General features: G+C 39.0%; 1 protein-coding gene across 1 annotated transcript in view; it reads left to right on the top strand.

Annotated features, from left to right (window-relative positions):
- LOC101857527 (transmembrane protein 87A) overlaps positions 1-20,657 on the top strand; it is a gene marked incomplete at its 5' end in the record, with an annotated part of 26,549 nt that overhangs the window by 1,640 nt on the left and 4,252 nt on the right. The window contains 14 exon segments of the mRNA XM_013079355.1: positions 2,142-2,264; positions 5,059-5,100; positions 5,543-5,845; positions 8,083-8,109; positions 9,501-9,618; positions 10,471-10,532; positions 11,702-11,822; positions 12,814-12,976; positions 13,886-13,979; positions 15,198-15,275; positions 16,057-16,165; positions 16,597-16,655; positions 18,389-18,492; positions 19,269-19,342. Of these exon segments, the coding sequence (XP_012934809.1) occupies positions 2,142-2,264; positions 5,059-5,100; positions 5,543-5,845; positions 8,083-8,109; positions 9,501-9,618; positions 10,471-10,532; positions 11,702-11,822; positions 12,814-12,976; positions 13,886-13,979; positions 15,198-15,275; positions 16,057-16,165; positions 16,597-16,655; positions 18,389-18,492; positions 19,269-19,342 (1,477 nt within the window).

Here is a 20,657-nt window from a genome sequence, read left to right as displayed (position 1 = left end):
ATTATATGAATCGTGACACCCAGACTGGTTATTGACAGTCGATTTTCTAGTTCTAGGTCTTTTTTCAGGCTCAAAACAGGATTCATTTTTTTATGTAGGGCCTATAGTTTGTTATGTTGGCTAATATAATGATGGGAAAATATAAATAAGCAAGAACAGACTGAAATACCAAAGTCTCTCAAGATCCCAGTGCCACACTGACATGTTGTTGACTGGATATAATGTACCCACGTGTGTGTGTGTGTGTATTTACAAACATATATATGTCATGTATTATATTAGACATAAATGGAGCACACGCTTTCATTGTTATGTAATGTGTTCCTGGAAAATGGATGAGGCCCCTCCCTTGGAAAATTGAGAAGCTGGGTTGGCAGTCATCCAGTATTATAGTCATCTATTGTTTGAAGACTACACTACAAAATGTACATTTGCATTCATTTATAGACATTTTGACTTTTTATCTTTGATAGATGGGCTTTTTTGGGGATCATTCTTGACGCGCAGTGGCCTGATTTTTCCCTCGAATTGGGGTCTTGAAAAAAATTTGGGGGTCTTGAAAATTTTTTCCAGGATTTGGTGGGGACCCTGATTATAGCAATGTAGCTGACAATTTATATTCTTTGATTGTTGCCAAATATTTAGATGTTGTCATGCAAGTCTCTACCCAAATATGTCAAATTAATCGTTAAACTATTGGTTTGTGGAAAGAATGCGGATGCATATTTATTTTTATATGTTTCTGCAATTTCATCTTGCATAGTCTCATGAACGTGGTTTGTAAGGTGAGTTTTCAAGGCTCCTCACCCATTTGGTGATGACCAAAAGACTGAGGTTAAATGACGATAAGACCGAAATAATTTTATATAAATTAAGTCTTTGGCAACACAATTTAATGTAAATGATCATCTTGTCGTTGGAAATGAGAAAGTGATTTTTAATGCAAAAAGGGCAAAAATAGGAGTTATATTTGACAACCAATTGTCTTTGCACTATCAAGTCCAAAATCTATGTAAGGCTGCATATTTAGAGATCCGAAGAATTGCACAAATGGCACCTTTCTTTTACTTAAAGCAAGGTATCTCTTCAAGACACTGATGTCATCATTTGTATTATCTCGTATTGACTATTGCAACTCACTCCTTATAAACATACACCAGCTGAACTAATGAATAAACTGCAAAGACTCCAGAACCAAGCTGCGAGAATTGTTCTCCAAAGGCCAATAGGAGAACGCACACCATTGCTTTTACAAGTTACATTGGCACCCTGTTAAAGCCCATATTTATTACAAAGTTGCAATAATATGCTATAAGTATTCAAACAATTTGACACCACAATATCTTTCTAATTTGCTACATGAGAAAATTCCATCGGGAAGTTTAAGATCCACTAATAAAATCAAGTAAAGACTGTGCCTTGTAAAGCTGAAGAAATTTGAGGTAGGGCTTTTTCGACAGTTGCTCCCTCGGTGTTTAATTCCCTCCCTTTGCATTTAGGAGAGGCGCCTTCTTTGACAGCATTTAAATTGTATGCTTCCCGGGAAGCTGAGAATGTTTCGGAGTGTTCTATGGTCTGCTGGGGTAATAATATAGTGTAAAGCGCATAGAGCCTGCTGCTGAGCGGGGATATGCGCTATATATATATGCTATCTATTATTATTATAAATCCGGTCTAAAAACACATTTATTTAAATCCCATTTTACTAACTAGTTTTTTTCTTCTTCCAAGTAGTGTGATCAGTAGCCACAGTGATTGCCTTTTTGCGTATGTGTTCTTTGTCAGATTAGAAGTGTATATCTATTTGAAAGAATTGTTGTACGTTGAATGGGCCAGGATGCATGAACTGTTGATTTCAATCTTGTTTTTATTGTGAAGCGCCTCCTAGAGCCACTAGGGAGTGGGTGCTATAGAAGTGATCTTAAATATTATTATTATTCATTATTATTATTATTATATTATTATTATTATCATTAAAATTTTTTTTATTTTATTCATTTATTTATTTTTGTTTGTTTAGTTACATTGTGTGTTGACATTATTAAGCATGGTCTTGGGACTTCCATTTTTTTTTTTTTTTTTTTTTCCAGATTGTCATCCATATGAATTGCAATGCTGACATCCTCTTTTTAAAATTTCAGACTATTGCCAAGAGTTATCTGCAAAGCCCCCAATTTCTGACCACGGCGTACAAAGAAACTGAGTACTTGAATGCCACTGTTGGGTATATTTCTTGCCATAAGTCCCGCCATCTATATATACATGTAAGACGATTTTCTTGACCCATGTTTGTAAGCTGTTTGAGTCTCCATATTGCTGTGTAGAGTACCTTTTTTTTTTTTTACTTTGTGTGGCTATTGTTGTAAGTCATTGTTGAGAAAGTTTCTTCAACTACTTTTTCTGTGATGCTGTTATCAAAATTTTCTACCTGGCATTATGCTGTCTTTATCGCGCAGAGTCACCTAAAGCCACACTCCACCTCGTTTGAAGCAAAGTGTGTTTCTGAAGAATGTTTTTAATTTTATTGAGTTCAGATTGAGAGTTTACTCTGATTTTTTACTTGCCCTGGGTAATCTTGTCTTGAAATAGCTGAAGATACGTCTGTTTTGTATGATAAGTGCTGTACGAAGGTTTCGTATATGTCTGTGTTGTTGTTGTTGTTATTTTGCAAGCCACTTAATATAAGGTGCTTCTCGACATGATACCAGGCTCAAAGATGGACGAGTGGTTGGCGGGTGCTCTGGTGTGGTTTGCTCCTTCTTTCCTATCAAACATTTATGGACCTGGTCTCTCCTCCTTCTTTTTTATGTTTGTTACTCTCTTGTAACACCTCTAAGTTTTATCACTTCTACCTTATTTTGTTGCAAGTGCTGTAAAACTCTTAGTAAGACTAAAACTCAAAGATTGAAGTGTGTGCATTGCTGTGTTAAGAATGATTACAACAATGACAAGGTCATGTTGTCCCCCAATTTCAGTTTTGGTGTGTTGTATTGTATGGATTGGAGGAGGGAGGAAAAAGTCTTTGCTGAAGGTCCTATGCTCACTCACACTTGTTGGGGCATTGTATGAGCTGGAATGTTATGTAATAACGGACCGCTAAGGTTTCGGCCGGTTTCATCTACAGACTTTGCATTGTGTCACTTTTAATACAGTCAAACCTGTGTAAAACGGCCACCCATTGTCTTGGAGAAAAGTGACTGTATAACTGTTATAACACAGGTGGCCGTCTTAGGCAGAACTGATCGAAATGAAGAAAGCAAATCATTCTTTTCCGAGATCCAAACCGGGGCTGATCTCAGTATTAGGACTGCCATAAGGCTAATTCAAAAGGGTTTTTGTTTTCTTTTGAAAAAGGGGGGTGAGTGGTGTAAGAAGGGTCTTTTGTGTTGTATTGTTCGTTTGTTTTTTGGTAAGCTTCCTTTTTGTTGCTGATTTTGTGCAAGGGTAAAATAAATGAAATGTTATGTATGTAAGACGATGAAGACCGAGTGCCATGGTAAAACATGCAAGTTCATGTCAACGTCCATTGTTACTTTGTTACAGATTAGGTAAACAAAACAGTGACCAGTCACCTTACACACGATTTGTGCATGAGTTGTGGCGGGGCTTATAGGTTATGACCGATCACGCGTCCCTCACCAGCAGTTGAAAATTTATTGGTAGGCCTACCCATTGGTCAACATGGATAAACATTCACTGGAGGGATTAACAATAGCGACAGGTGAATGAATTATGACGGCCCGTCCATAGAGTGAGGGGCCAATTCAAAATTTGTAACAAAGTGTCGTGCAATGAGTGACCGCGCCTGGCCGCCTGAGGCAGGTAAATTTGGTCTCAGGTTGATAAAATAAGGTGGCCGTAGCCGCGTTGGACAGGTGACCGTTTTACACGGTTAAATTATATAGAAAAAACACAAGGTAGACCTGCATGTTTGCCGACAATCGTCTGAAATCCGACAATCGCGACCCGACCTGCGAACCGGCCAATGCTATCGCTAGGCCCACCTGTATCAGTCAATGTGCGTAGTGTGAGGCCTGGCCGACTGCCAGCGACCCCTTTTTTTTCCCGTCGGCTTCGTCGGCACTTTCGTTTTCGTGCCGACCGCCGACGCGCGCACCGCCGACTGCCGATGTCGGCGTTTCCAACATAATTGTCGGAACCTAAGTAGAAATGCGAATACGGAAAAGGACGACAACCTAAATTATGTACTTTCAGTTTCGTGCTCGAGCGGCCATTTTGAATTTCGTTTGTTGACTAATTCAATTGTTCAGATCGTGTGGATTCATTCAAGTCCGACTCTCTTGTTCTAATAGAATCTAGATCTAGATCTAGATTTATATAGATCATTATAGACCTCAATGGAGGATTCATATTCCAATTCTATTGTGTCAAACCCTATCATAGGTTGTGCTGTAATATTAATATTGGTAAAAATAAGCATTTCATTAGGTGCGTGAATTATTTATTTATTTAGATCTAGATCTAGAATCTAGACTCAGCTGAGTCCCTCTGTTCGGAATCGGATGCGGATTTCTAGTTCAAGGCCTATTCCTATTCACTTGTTCTACAAGATCTAGATCTAGATCAAACCCTATAGCAATGCAGATGTAAGCCATATAGATCTAGATCTATGCTCCTTGTTTGTTTTGGGGTGTGGTTTTTAAATTTTTTTTTTTTTCATTTAGGACTTGTTTTGGCCTTTTTACATGAGGCCCGTTGCAGGTTCTTTTTGGGGGTAGGGTTAGGGTTAGGTCTCTTCTTTATTGTGTTTGTTGGGGTGGTCGCTGGTTACTCGGATGTCCTTCCTTATGACACCCACAAATGCGCAAAATTTTCAGACAATCTGGTTGAGGCTCGCATGCAGGTCTAACAAGGGGGAAAATGGAAAGTGGCCATTTGTATAGGAGGCCGTATTATACAGGTGGTGGTCATGGCAGGTTCGACTGTATATTGTGTTGTAATACGGTTTTTCAACAAGTATGGCTAGAATAGTTCCCTTTATGTTTCAAAAATGTGAATTTGAAGTAATAATATTTTGTTTTGTTCTTACTCCTACAGCCTTTTAACTACACCAAACCGACTGTGACTAGACTGACATCTGTGAGTACCTTAGGGGTAAAGATTCTCTCAATGAGTATATTGATAATGATAGTGTCTTTTACTCTTAATATATTGATCATTTATATTCATTTTAAAAAGTAAGTGGTTGGAGGGCGTCACTGGTAAGTCCTACTTCTTTACTTTCCACTCTGTTTCTGTCTGTCTGTCTTACTTTTTCCCATCACTAAATGACTGTTATTGTGTCGATGTGTTTCTTTTTACTCAAACAAACAAACAAAAATATGATTTTTTTAAAAAGAAAAAGATATTGAAAATAAAAACATAGTCCCTTATGGAAAGCTCAAAATTAACTCCTGGGTATGAAGTAGAGAACAGTTTTAGGGATTGTTCAGTCAGGGAGTCAAAGAGGTGAGTTGGGAGCTAGTGTTAAGCAGTCTTTGGCCTCCTTTGTAAAATACGTCTCTGCACTCTTTGTTTTCAGAAGAAGACTTCGGCTACAAAGACAGATGAAGCGTCAACGAAAACGAGTGGTACGGAGGCCACTGCTGCAGCAGATGTCTCTGCAGAGTCTGGCAAGGACGGGTCGGCCGCTGCACAGCCTGGCAAGGACGGATCGGCCGCTGCACAGCCTGGCAAGGACGGATCGGCCCCTGCAGCTGGCAGTGAAAGTAAACCACTGCAAGAAGGTGGGACAGGTGCAAACAGAAAAAGAAGAGAGGCTGATTCCAGCAAAGTAACTAGTTCTACTCCAAAACCTGTTTCCAGTAGCCCGGCAAAAGCAAAGGTGCGTTGAGATTTGATAATTTTTTGCCAAATTAGGCTTGAGAGCACGTAAGAAAACATGGGTCTCAATTTAGCGGATTTCCGCTACCGCCATTTCCTCCGCTAAACTCTGCTACCGCGACAGTGGGTCAATCAGAAAGAGAGTTGCTGGAAGCAGAGTGACTGCCAGGCCTCAGCTATTACCCGGGAATTTGAAAAAGATCGCCGAGACGCGGGAAAACACATAAAAGATCTCGAATATTATTTGAAAACCAAATCCGATAACGTCTTTAAAGTTCATTTTTTCCGGTCGCGATTGTGATATTAATTCGGCTTTTCCCGGTCTGAGGGTACGTTTCACGCGAACAGGCGGCTATGGCGGCAAGCGGAATTGTATGTGACACCGAGGCTCGACCGGAAAATCAAGGTCTCAGAAATTTGTCTGTAAAAGTCTAAATACGCAACATTTGAAACATGCAGGTTCTGCATTACAAACGTGGTGTCGCCATGAAAATAATGTTCGTCACTGTGCTGTCACTTGTGGGGGCAAAAAAAAAGAAAAGAAAGTTATACAAGCGTCTTGTCGGGCTCGTCATTGCGACCGGTCAATGAACCTGCGCGTGTTCTGAGCGCTGTGAAGTACAGGACTCAGGAATGGGGGGAGATTATTGATTTTTAAAAAAAGATACACTCGGGGAAGGGGGGAGGGCTGGACGCAACACCAGAGGAGAAAAAAATAAAAGAAATTGGAAGCAAATTTTAATATTTAGAATTTTGATTACCACTACAGCTCTCTGCAAAGTGCGCGTTAGTGCATGCCTTGTGTATAATCGGGATCCGTCATAACTACTTGTAAGCGTGTTAATGAACTTAGGGCAGGGGCCTAAGTGTTCACGTTTCATTGGATGGGTGAGAGTAAATTATGTCTCTATATTTTAGCTTTTTGTTCAAGATTCGCATATTTTCAGTGTCACTGCATCGTGCCCTCCCGCAGTTCTTACACCTCTCACACTGAATAGGTTTACTTGAGCCATTCATGTTATTACTCTTCTTTGAGTTTGAGCATTAATTTTGTCTTTCACGTTTATTATATGAATCATTACACCCAGACTGGTTCATAACAGTCGATATTCTGGTTCTAGGCCTTTTCCCAGGCTCAAAACTAGATTCATTTTATATAGTTTATATATGCAGGCGAATATGATGAAGGTAAAATATAAATAAGTCGCACTAGACCACTGTGCGCCTCCACTTTCTGTACGTAATCAAGATTGTAAATATTTGGTAAGTGACTTTTACTTGAAATTATCTTCCAAACCCTCAAACTGGTATGAAATAACCTTGCTTTGATAAATTTATGGTTTTTATTTCAACATTCTAGGGTCCCACAGTATAATAATAGTGGGTGTCTCGTGAAAATGGGCTTCTGTCGCGATCACACGGAAAGTTCCTCCTTTTTAAAAATTCTGAGTTGAGACCCATGAGAAAAGCATTGTTTGGGGTTATGATCTCAAATGCTGGATCTTATCCGAATGTAATCCTTCAGAGCGGGACCTTAGGGGTGACTTTTGTGCCGTAAGAATTCTTTTTACTTAAAACTGCTGTGTCTTAAGTGAACTGGGATTGTAAGCGATGGGATCTTAAGCGAAGACTACTGTACTTTTGACCTACATGTGAACCCGTCTATGTTGACTTCCTCATGGAAGATATATACTCGTAACAGCATGGCATAAATGTGACCCAGCGGCGATAAGAACTTAACCTTTTTCCAAATCTTTTCTGAGACAGTGAAGAATGCTGTGGCAAAGTTGAGGACAAGTGTTAAAATTATAACTGCTGCCTCTGCTCAGTATATTTCTTTTTTTTTCAAATGAATTTACTGATGTAAAAACTTTTAGTTTTAGTAAGAGATACATGGCACTTGCAATACAATTAGATTGTTCACCGGTGCTGATGTGAGAGTCTGTTATTCCCAGATACGAATCCACTCTGCATGTGGCTAAAACAACTCTGTACAGAAGAATTAGAGCCGCGTTATTAGCGTGCCGTACATGTAACATCATATAGGCAACCAGGAAGGCAAACTTTGCCAACTTCGGTGACATAGATGGTACGCCACAAAGCTAAAAATTATGCATTTTCTTGACGTACCAGGTATGTCATGAGGCAATGGAGGGGTTAAAGAGACTTATATGTGGTTCGTACATATGTATGAAATGTTTGCTAAATCAGTCCCTTGTTCTGTCTTACCATGTGAAGACTGGAGTTGACTACTTTCCTGATAGGGTGAGTGCGCAGTAGAGCAAGGCATTGGTCATTATGTTACCCATTGGCCCCCTTTATTTTTTGTTTCTTTCTTTTTCGTTTTCTTTCTTCCTCACTTCTCTAGTTTGCTCTCTTTCTTCCTCACACCTTTCTTTACCGCTCTGTAAGTGGGTTGTCAAGAGAAGTTACTCGAGCTGCTTTGTGAAATGTCATAACTTGCTAATTTTTTGGTTAAGTCGCACATTCCTTTACCAAGCAGTATAATCTCTTTATCTACCTCTAATTTGTGACACAATGCTGGCAGAACTGATTATGAATGTGGTCCCTGCCAGTAACATTTTTCCTTTTTTAGTAGATTCTAATTATTGTTTCCACAAAAAGTAGAATTTTCCAAAATTTTAATATTTTGTAATGTTGTTACATTTAGCGACAATTCTTCAGATTTTTGCACTTTTTTTGTGCTTATCATAAAGTGAACATATCTGTTTCATTTGCCTGCTTTGATACTTTAAAAAAAAATTATGTCAATTACCCGTTTTTATTTTAAAAAATTTCATTTACCTGTTAATAGATCCAATTTCAAATATAAAGCATGGTGATAAAATTTAAGCATACACAGAATTTACTCGTAATGTTTATATCTTATTGCTGTTTGACATACTCTCAACCTTTTTATGAAAATCAATACCCAAACATTTCCTGACACTTCTTTATGTCTCCTAAACCTTTGGGTTTTTTTGTAACCTAGTAAGTGAATTTATGTAATTTATATTGAGTTTATGTCAGTTATTCTAGTCACTATAGGCACGATTTTTACATTTGAGTAAAGTCTTTGTGAGAAGTTTTTTAATATTCTGAAACAGTTGGACACGTTTTTTTCATAAACATGTACATTATGTAGATCTATTATTAGCCTTTTAAGTGAATAAAGTTATCATTATTACCAATGCTGCCAATTGCTGGGGATAGCATACGGTATACCATTTGTATAATTGTATCACTTTTGTTTGTTTTTTGTTTTGTTTTGTGGCTTCTTAGTATTTGTTATTTTATTTGTTGGTTGGGTTTTTAATTTTTGAAATTCATTTTTTTGGGGGGGCCATTTCTTCAGTTGTCTTTTTATTTTTTTCGTCCATCATGCTTGTCAACCCAAACCTTGTGGGTGGTTGGTGGGTGCTCTGGTGTGGTTTGCTCCTTCTTTCCCTTCAAACATCTATCGTCCTTATCTCTCCTTCTTTTTTGTGTATGTTACTCTCTTGTAACACATCTATTCTTTGGCACTTATTTTACCTTATTGTGCTGCAAGTGCCCTAAGACTCTTAGTAAAAGTAAACTACAACAACCCAAACCTTGGCAGAAGACACTCATTTTGCAAATCAAGAAGATAAATGTTTTCATTATCACCTCTGCAGAATGAAAATGATGCTGACAGGTTTTTGAAAGTCTGGAAAGATGGCTACTATGTGCTGATTCTTGAGTTCAGTAGTGCGGATTCGGAGAAGCCACTTCCCGACAAATTCCATGCGGAAAGTGAGTCTACGTTCATCTGTTCTCTCTGTCTGCTTTTGTCTGCTCCCTCTTTCGTGTCTCGTTGGTTGTGAGGTAGGCTGTACAAGAGGGTTCATCTTTTGTTTTGGTTATTCATTACTTGAAAGACAATATTGTTTTCTGTTATCATACGATCCTGTAAAATTTCCCGCTTGTACTCACCTGTTTTGGGTTTGTGGGATACTGAGCCCCCCCCCCAGGGCAGTGCTACTGACTGAAAGTGTCTTTAGGCCATTCCCAAAGGGGGGATATTAACATGTTGTTATGCACAGTAGAATTTTAAATTGGCCAATTTATCAATGTCATGCTCATACTGTGCCGGAACAACATTGGGGGAACTGCTGTTTTTTCTTTCCTCGTCCTTACTATCATCATTTTTCCTCTAATTTTTTTGTATGTAACTCTCTTGTGAACTGCTATTTCCGGGGTGCCTTGATAGTCAAAGCAGACTTTGCGCTGTTAAGGGTAGAGAGTTGAGCAGAATAAGCCTGATTCCCCGTTTGGACTTCTCTGTTGACATCCACCTCTTTGCGCTCAAATGACCTTATATGCAGTTGCGAGGGCCGTAAAACCTTACTAAAACTGAAAGTAAAGTGAGGGGGGCTCCCTATGTACCTAGGTTTTCCAAAGTACATTTGAGGGGGGGGGGGGGGGGGTATTTTTTAATTAATTTATTTTTCTGTATTTTGTCTGTGTAAAACTGGAGTCATGTTGAATAGTTGAATTTTGAACTCGCAAAAATTTGTGGGAATACATAAATACCAGCTGTTGTTGTCCATGTGTTCAAAACCCTGTGCAAATGACTCTTTATTTGCTTTGTTCTGTCTTCTTCAGTCACAGTTCGCATGACTAAGGATGACAACTATATCAGTGCTGCTGACTGGCCGCTCCTCATCGTAAGTTGTTAAATAAGTGGGAAAAGAAAACATCTTTTATTTTTTTGCCATCTTCACTTAAAAATAGGTTGGGTTGTTTTTTTATGCGACCCTTCCATATAAGATGTCCAAATCACACTTAATGGAAGAAGAATTTGTTATTTTTTTGCATTGTCTGTCTTAGAATATGACTTTAGAATATTTATTTTCAGAACCTTCTGTTGATAGACTGGGTTTGTTTAGCTTCAAGTCTGAATTCTTCTAAAATCCTGTCGGAGAGATTGCAGGTTTATGATTCTATATGGTATTGACAAAATTTTTAATTTAGTAGACTGGCTGCATTAACAAGAGTTAACATTTTGATTTGTTGTTGTTATTATCGATCCAGAACATTTTGATTTAAAACATGTATAGAGGGTTGGAGTAGGGCAAATGTTGTTGTGTACTTCCATAGTTTTGTTCCCTTTATGGCATTTCGACTCATTTCTGAATGAAGAACATTTTACTTAACTGCTTTCTCAGTTTTGCAATGTTTATGGATTTTGCACAATTCAGCTGCACAAGACACAAACTGAAGACCTGTTTGGGAAAACAAACCTCTCCCTGACTCTTGGTCAATGATGGCAAAAGGTTCATGTTATTGTCATTTACAATGTGATAAAGATCTGCTTGTGCACAGTGATCCTGACTATTAATCTTTTTCGAGCCAGCCATGGACAGGCGCAGTTCATCAGAGACAGGTGAAGTTAGTTAGTCTGAAAAGAAATACAAGTAGTACGCTTCTCAAAAGTACCCACGTACCAAATGCAAGAGGCAGAAAAGATAGATTGACCACACTAGAGCCTCCCCCCCAAACTACACCCTACTATTCTGCCGTGCAAAGGTAGAGTGACGTAGCTGCACTTTTTATGATTTTGAGTTACGTCACGCTGCCATTGAAAATATATGGCCGGGCATGGCCCTTCAGTTACGTCTATTTGCCATAGTGAAATATCCTATTTGTAGTGCAGATACATTTTCCTGCCTTTGACACAATATGCAGAATGGGTATAGGCGTCCATTTAAACAAAGATGCAAAAATTATTAAATTTTTGCAGAAACGTCGGTCTGCCTTGGCACGGCAGTTTTGCCATCTTTATACTCACACTGTAGTGTAAAATCATTATATTGTTCTGCTGCATCTGTTTCAGTTTTACGGCATGATGGGCCTGGTCTACATTGGCTACGGTATCTTCTGGCTCTTCATGCTGGCCTGCAACTGGAGGGATCTGCTGCGGGTACAGTTCTGGGTTGGAGGAGTTATTCTCCTTGGTAAGGATGATTAATCAATTATTGATGGCTTCACTTGCACAGTGATAGGAAAAAAAAATCCAACTTTGTCTCTGTACTTATGTAATGGAATTAAGAGCTCTTTCAGTTCTTGTGTTTTTCTTTTTGCTTTCAGAGTTATGCTATTTTTAGATGTGATGTGGAACGTTAAGACTATATTTCAGTGTGTCATGAAGAGGTAAAACTGCATTGGAACGTACTGAAAGTACAGTTTTATGTGATGATTAGCTATGGAACTACACTTTTACGTGTTTTTATAATGGTGAGACAATGTGTAGAAGTGATATGTAGCATACAACAGTGTCTAGACAGAATGTGTTGTGAACAACAATATTTAGCACTGATGTGTAGTTCTAGAGCTACATCAGGACTTGATGTGTCACAGTGAAGTCTAATGATAGCTGCTGGAAACGTATATATAATTATGATTATCAGACAGGGCTAGTTTGCTCCTCTGATACCATCAATAATCCTATCCAGTGCTTGAGTCAATCCTGGTTTTGAGACTTGTTGCACTGACTAATGGGAGCATAGATGTCAGTGATACAGGTTCCCAGTTAATATGATTTAGTGCAGTCAAAAAATATCATTTATGACCAAAAAATTAAAAAACTTGTTGACATTGACACTGTTTCTTTGAGAAGCTAAAACTAGATGAGGACGTTGGATTAGAGGGGATATCATCTGTATGCCTAGCTAATTATTTAACTGAAGATTACTTTTTTACTTTCCCAGGGGAGATTATATTTAACATGCCTTTCTTCTTTGATGGTGTTACTGATGTATTTTGTGGCATGATGAACTGGGTTTTTTAAAGACTAGCTTTTCCTCTTTTATTTCAGGAACATTTTAAGTAGCACAGAGGCTGTTTGAAAATATTGCCTGTCAGCATAACCTTCTCGACAGACCAAATTATACTGGGCCGTTATTGTTTTTAGTATTGCTTCAATGGACTCTAATGATATCATTTCAGGAATGCTTGAGAAAGCTGTCTTTTTTGCTGAGTATGAGAACATCAACAAAGAGGGTCAGCCAGTCCAAGGGGCAATAATCCTCGCGGAGCTGGTGTCATGCGTTAAAAGAGGGTTGGCCAGGATGCTGGTGATCATCGTGTGCCTGGGCTTTGGCATCATCAAGTAAGTCCATCATGGCTTTCTGTTTGTCATGGGGCGTGTTGTTTTCTCAGTTGGTGTCATGCTGGACTTGGGTGCAGATACCATGGCTTAAACCCTGAAGATGCATGGTTTAAATCCGAAAGGTGTAGGTTTAAATCCGGAAGATGTATGGTTATGGTTTAAACCCTGAAGATGTATATTTTAAAAAAAATGTCTTTACTCTACTCTAGCTTGGTTTGATCCTGTGGGAGTTGCAGGTTGAATCAGAGCACGCCTATGGTGTTGGTGGCCTGGTGGTTAGGTTACCCCGACTCATAATCATGAGGTTGCGGGTTCGGGAGTTCGAGCCGCGGGCCCGACGTTGTGTCCTTGGGAAAGGCACTTAACACAAAATTCCTCACTTCCCTCAGGTGGGAATGGGTACCCGGCTATAGACAGTGAAAGATCTTGTCAGCATGTTAGTGTTTTAGTACCTGTAAATGGCTACTTGCACTGTATGCTTCCCAGAAAGTTGAGGTTGTTCAGAATGCTCTCAGGTCTGCTGGGGTAATAGTATAGATTGTGAAGTGCATATAGCTTGCTGTTGAGCGGGGATTTGCGCTATACAAATGCTATCTATTATTAAGTAATCGTACTGGTAAAAAAAGATTTTGAACTGACTTTAACACGTCGTGACCTCAATTCTTTCTTGTCGTATCTCCATTTTTTTTTAACAGTGAAAATGTGACAACACGGTCAAGATTTTCAAATGCAGTTCTTTGAATATCTTGATAGTGACTCTGAATAGTCTTGCAATTTTGATAGAGCAGATAGAACATTTAGTTTCTGGCCTCATGGTTTTAGTAACTCAAAATGTCCAAAAGTGTCAGATGGAACTTTTTAAATTCTAAGGTAACGATATGACAAAAATCACTTTTGCTTTCTCTCCAGACCCAGACTTGGACAGACTCTGCACAAAGTGTTGATAGCTGGAGTAGTGTACATCATCCTGGCCTCCATAGAGGGCTGTATGCGGGCCACCAAGGTGAGACGAAACATTCGACACATACGCCTAGGCAATCATGGTCACTGTAGCGATATTTCTCTTGTTGCGTCTCTGTTCACTTGTTGTCTCGTTTGTCATGGCATTTATGAGTGTCGCTTAGCGTGTCGTGTGACTGTGCTGTGTCCGGTGTCGTTCACATGTGCATCATCGACAGTCACTGTCTACCATACACGAGTTGTTAGTTTTTTGTTTAATAAAGCCAAGGTTGTGGGTGGTTGGCGGGTGCTCTGGTGTGGTTTGCTCCTTCTTTCCTGTCAATCATCTTTTGCCCTTATCGCCCCTTTTTCTTTTTTATGTTTGTTACTCAATTGTAACACCTCTAATCTTCTGGCGCTCATATGACCTTTTGCAGTTGTGAGCGCTGTAAAACCTCTACTAAAAGCCAAGATTTCAAGTATAGCTTGTTCTACTTGCTTCTTTTTACTTTTTAGTTCACTGTGATATTATATACAGTCGAACCTGTATAAGACGGTGGGATCAAGGATCGCTTGTCCGATCGGCAAGCAGTGCTCAAAACTTCACACCTCTCCATTGCTATGGCATGCGTCAGTCTTGCTTATCCAATTACCACCAGTGCTTGCCTTTCATAGGACCACTGTTTGACCTATTAAAGACAGAAACGTTAGAACATCTCCTTTTCTTCTACCCTTAGCCCCACCCATCAGTGTAACAAGCGCAGTCAACAAATGCCACCCCTCGCTGCCATCATGTAACAACAATTCGAGGAACTCTTTTCTCGGCTGGCCGTAAGATCAGGGCGGCGAGCCTTGGTCAGTCTAATTTCACACCTTTGGCCTCTGGCTACCCGGGAAAGTTTGCGTAGTGGCTCGGTACTCGAGCACTCTCACCAGCAGTCGTGAGATTTCACACCCTCACTATCCTGACTATCTGAATCGCTCAGGGTTCACATGATGGAGCAACATCTACCCCCAAATTGCACCCCTACTCCCCTTCCTTTCCCAGCGGTATGGCCATTGTTTTAAGTTTAGAGCCGGCAGAACCAAACTTGCGAGTTTTTTTTCAAATCGGTGCTGAGCGGGCAAAGCATTTTCCGTTAAGGCAGGTTCGACTGTACAGGTATAAAATGTTACTTCATTGGTCTGTATCCAGCTTGATATTATTGTATCCCCTGTTGGCTGTGAATCCTTTGATCAACTATTGTTTCACAGAAAATGTTGTTTCTTGTTTTCCGCTTAGGAGCGACCAGATCAGTCCACGGAGTGGATGTTTGCTGCTGTTCCCCTGGCTGTCACAGACGCCATCATTTGCTGGTGGATATCCTTTGGATGTGCTGAAGACTTTTTAGAAATGTGTTATAAATTCTTGTAGTGGTTGAAAAGGGGACACAGTAATGGTTTTGACATATTGTCGTCCAGTTGATTTTTATTTTAATTTTGAGTTGTCAGCAAAGAAGTGCTAGTCTTTTGCAGTAGTTGTACTCAATGAATGTAATTTTCCCAGTTACTTAAACTTTTCCGAAGCACCACTTACAGAATGATGTAGTAAAACTATCAAGAAGCCCTGTAATTTTTTTCAGAAATTCATTCAAATTGCAAACAGTTTTTGTCATCTCTTTGGCTCAAGTCTGTATAAAGACCAAAAAGTTGACATGTGTCCTGAGGATGTTTGATGCATGCTCTGATGCTAAGTGCTGATGCACTGAGTAGCAATTACCGAAGAAATGTGTTCGGAACAATTCCATCGCTGTCATCTGTGGCCTATGGTTAGGTTCTTTACCTTGATGGCTGAAAATGTGAGTTCTATTTTCAAGTAGGGAAAATATTCTACCTCCTGACACTGTCTTTTTTCTGGGATGTAATACTGTATCACACGCATCTTAACTTGACTCTTTCATACAGGATAGAAGATGCTTCATTTCAATTTTGTCGTAAAACATGAGAATTTTGTTGTTGTTGTTTCTGCAACTCATCTGATTGTTGTCTTGTCGCAGAATCTGTACATCTGCTTCACTTGTGTCATTGTATTAGCACGTGGAGCCAGTTGTTGTGGTGGAATCTCGTGTAATATAAATGGTTGTGACCTTGACCCAGACTACATTTTCTCCGCCCTGCTTCAAACGACCAGGACTCTGAGACTACGACGCAATGTGGTGAAACTGTCGTTATACCGTCACTTCACCAACACCCTCATCTTTGCCATCCTTGGTCAGTATCTTTGGCTGTTTAGTATGTTGTTGTCTCTGGTTGGGTGGTTGTAGGGTACCACTGATAGGTCTTTCTTTTTCATCCTACTATTCATTTTTTCTGTCTTTCCTCCTTTTTTGTCAGCCATAAACGACCATAAGTAGGTTATAGTTCTTAATTTTCTTAACTTGGACAAATAAGTCATATAATGGTTGGGTTTTTTTTTTAGGCATCGTTAATGATGTTGTCAACGAGAGTAATTGGTGCCTAATTTTTTCTCAAATTTCTGTTTAACGGTAAATGCTGCTTTACCTACCTATAATGATATGAATCTAAAAGAATCCCAATAGTTAAGATAACGGTTTGAATTGATTGCTTGTTGAACAAAATTTGTCACCATCGTTTTGAGAATAAGTAATGAATTGTTGTTCGTGTGTTTTCTTCCCTTCCAGCTTCCATCGCGTACATGATCTGGTTCCTGACCCAGCATCGCTTCAAGGACTGCATCACGGTCGGTGGAATTACCAAGAGCAATGTCATCCTTTTTTTTGTTGTCCATAGTGCTTTTTTTTTCAGTGTCCAAAATATTCTCTTTGTCGGCCCATAATTTAAAAATCTTTTCTATGACAATATGGCAGGAATAAACCCAACTGATTTCCTTAACACATTATACCCTAAGGGTCTGGACGGAAAGTCCATTGTTAGATCCTAAGCAAGGGGAAGGAACCCACCTCCCGTGAACACAAACCTTTAAAAACCACATTTTTAAAATACTAAACAAATTCCAAAAATCCTGAAAGAATAAAAGTTAAAACGAAAAATGAATGTAGTTTCAGAAAAATATAACTTTATGTATGGGCAAACTGTTGCAAATTTTCTAACTTTAGTTCAATCGGGGTGTCCGACCCGTCACTCTCACTCTCAGCTGAGCGGTCGGGCCCCAGATCTCAATTCTAGATTCTCTACGTCTGATCAATCGGAATCGGAAACTCTTGCTACAACGTTTTCATCAAAATCTGAGTCATCTGATTTGTCAGATGCTTGTTTTTGCTCAAATCCATCGTTATTTCCTTTTTCAAACTCAATTGTGTCGCTTTTCAACAAGTCGAGATGCTTTCGAAGTGTCGGTAATGCGATCTCACTTCGTTCGGCTCTAATACTAAAACTACTGGCCCGAAAAATTTCGTTTCGGTATCAAACGAAAGAACAAACTTTTTGCAATAAATATGCAAATCAAAATCTCGGCCTCAGAGTCTCGTCAAGGCGAGATTTCGTTTCTAAAGATGCTCGGTCGGCGGGGGCGGTTCCGGGCGAGTCAGGATGGAGTGCGTAAGGGAATTCCCGGGCAGTCTCGGGCGAGTTAGGGTGTAATGTGTTAATGACCTTGGGTGTGGAGCAGCATGAATAGGTGTATTTATTTAATGAATATTTGTCTTTAAAAAATAGGGTGAGCATATTATGGGAGGTTCAGCTGCTGTTTTTCAGTCAGCATATTAATTGAGGACTTCTTTAGAATTGGAACATTTTGAAACTAAAACAGCATTTTGGAGCCCTTCTCTTGACTTACATGTTATGTCAAAGGTTTTGTTTTTTTTTAAACCCAGGATTGTGGGTCAATGAAGCAATTGGTGTCAACGTTTTCAGTTTTTTGTTTTGACAAGGGTTTAACTCTTAGGTTGTAGGTGGTTGACAGGTGCTCTAGTGAGGTTTGGTCCTTCTTCCCTGTCAAATATCTATCATCTTTATCTCTCCTTCTTCGTGTTTATGTTTGTTACTAATATTCAACACTTATGTGACCTTATTGTGTTGCAAGTGCCATAAAACTCTTACTACAACAATGAAACTTAAGTAGACTCTTCTTTTGCACCTGACTAGAATATGGGTAGATGAGCCGTTTTGCCGGGTACATTTATGTTCCACCTTTTTGACGGCCATTTTATGGTTATTCGGTCTCTTTTTATAAATAAAATTGTAGGTTGATGGAACATTTAGGTATCATGTTATTTCATTGTGTTAACATGTATTTTATTGATACAAGTCTTTTTTAGTATATCGATTTCAGTTCAATGGAACATTTACTCATTTTAGTGGGGGTTTTTTGTTTTTTTTGCTTTAACCAGAATTTTGCGCTTGTTTTGTCTCTTTTCATGGTAGGAGGGGTACATCTCTGGGAGACTTTTGTGTCAATGTTTTCCTTTCATCGTTAGGACAATGGTTTTATCGTTGATTTGCATCTTTCCCCAGGACTGGAAGGAGCTGTGGGTGGATGAAGCGTTCTGGCATCTGCTCTTCTCTGTCATTCTCTTGATCATTATGATTCTGTGGCGTCCGACTGCAAATAATCAAAGGTAAGGACTAAACTCTGAGAAAAGGAATAATTAGGGATTTGTTTTTTATTCGTGGGTAGAATATGGCTTCTCTTTTTTAATTAAAAATATTTTTTTTTAGCAAAATGGCTCTTGATTCCAGCTTCCTGTAGTCTGAGCAGCAGGTATTTTGTTTCTCTTCTGATGTTAAAAGAACTCCCAACATCATGCCTTGTTTTATTTTGGGCCTACGATTTCCTCTGTTTCTAAGTCTCTTTTAAGATGACCTTTGCTGCTTCCGTTCAGCAAATTAGGCTGCTGTTTAAATTTGCTTAGTATATATATATATAAGAAAATGGTTCGCCAATTCCAAGGGATCTAAATGAAAGATACTTTTCTCAGAAACAATTGAAGTCCTGCCCTCTGTTGTGTCATCTTTTATCACTTCGGATATTGCATATTCTTTGTTGGGATTTCCTTCGTTTGTTATCTGCCTTCTTCTATTGTCAGTTCCTATGGTCTGAAGGTAGTCTCTTTTTGAGACATATCCCTCTTGCAGGCCTCTTTGTAGAGGTTTGCCTTTTTTCCTTTGATAAAAGACAACTTCTTTTCATGCAAGCAGTGTTAAAGGGGAAGCGACTTGGTCTTAGAAGTCTGCTTAGAAAATGTGCTGTTGATTCTAGTTTATTTCATGTTGTTTTAAAGAAAATTAACTTTTTCAAAATAAGTAAAGAAAAAAAGAATGTTAAAAAGTTGCAGACAGAATTGAAATGTTAGAGAGAAAGTCCACAAATTGAATTTTTACTTGCTTGTTTCAGATATGCCTTTTCGCCTTTACTGGACGCAGCAGAGGATGATATTGATGACGATCAAGTGCTCAGTGAAGCCTATGGTAAATCATGTTTCTTTGTTTCGTTACATTCACATTATGAAATTAGAATTTTCTATGTAAGCCTGATTGCAGTCTTTGAACTACTGTGCAGCCTGTCTGTAATGACCTTCGAGATAACGACATCCTCTGTATAGTGATATGGTGCCTAGGTCCCGATTTTTTACTTATACGAGCGTATATCATGAGTAATTTTGGGTTTCCTTCAAGGAGTTTACTGTAATGGAGGATGCTCTGTGGGCGGCACCGCACGCCTGATAGGAGCCCTCTCTCGCAGCGGAACTGTGGTTTACCTGCGCTGCGCTCACGCAATGAAATCTAGATTTGAAAGGTTTTATTCCGAGATCAGACTTGTTTTATGTTTTAAAGCCCTTTCATCTCCTAATTACTATAAGACTACTGTTGTCTAGATGTAGATATCAAGAGGCTCCATTAAAATATGAAATCAATACCCAACAACTATAATGATGAATAACTTCTATTTTAAAGAAACACCAAACCATATCAGATGAGGGGAGGGGGTAGAGTGGGTGGATAAGAGTTTGAGTCTTTTTGATAGAACTATACTTAGTTTAGATCTAAATCTATTGTTGTAGTCTTCACCTAAGATCCCACAATTTATAATTCCGGTTCACTTAAGATTTCGCTGTTAAAAAATAAATCAAACAAAGCAACAATAAAATGTTACTGCACTAGTCATCCCTAAGATAAGTTATCCCCCTCTGAAGTATGAAGGGACTAAAAACACTGCTTTCCCTATCGTACTTTAATGAACAAAAAAAAACACCTTCAAAGGTCATCCATGCTCATGCATGGGATCACATCTCCACTCTAAATCTCGATGCGAGGTACACGTTTGCTACAGACGCAAGGATTTTACGACAAAGGAATCACGCCAAGGTGTGAACTCCTCATCGACGCCTTTGATTTTGCCGAACATCGAACTCGCAATAAAAGCCTTAGGTAGAGCCAACAAGGCCCCTCATACCCATGTCTAGAATCATGCAGTCATATCATAGTTAAATTCAGTTTAAAAAGTACATTTTTCACCATTTCTTATTATAATTAAATCTTTGAGTGTCATGAAAGATTATCTTTATAATTTGGTAGGCCTATGTGTGATAATTTTATAATACTTTGATAAGTTTTCTTCTTATTTTGCCGATCTTCTTAATTTTTAAACTAGCTATATAACATAAAACTCTTAAATAATTGAACAGTCCCTAGGCTTTCTCACTTGCCTGTGTAGTCTGTATCACAGTCATCCTGTCAGTTGATCTCTCTCTCTCTCTCTCTCTCTCTCTCTCTCTCTCTCTCT

The sequence above is a fragment of the Aplysia californica genome, unplaced genomic scaffold, assembly GCF_000002075.1.
Source record: "Aplysia californica isolate F4 #8 unplaced genomic scaffold, AplCal3.0 scaffold00003, whole genome shotgun sequence".
Lineage (NCBI taxonomy): Eukaryota > Metazoa > Mollusca > Gastropoda > Aplysiida > Aplysiidae > Aplysia > Aplysia californica.
The sequence above is the reverse complement of the archived record's forward strand: the minus strand, read 5'-3'. Positions and strand labels throughout refer to the sequence as shown.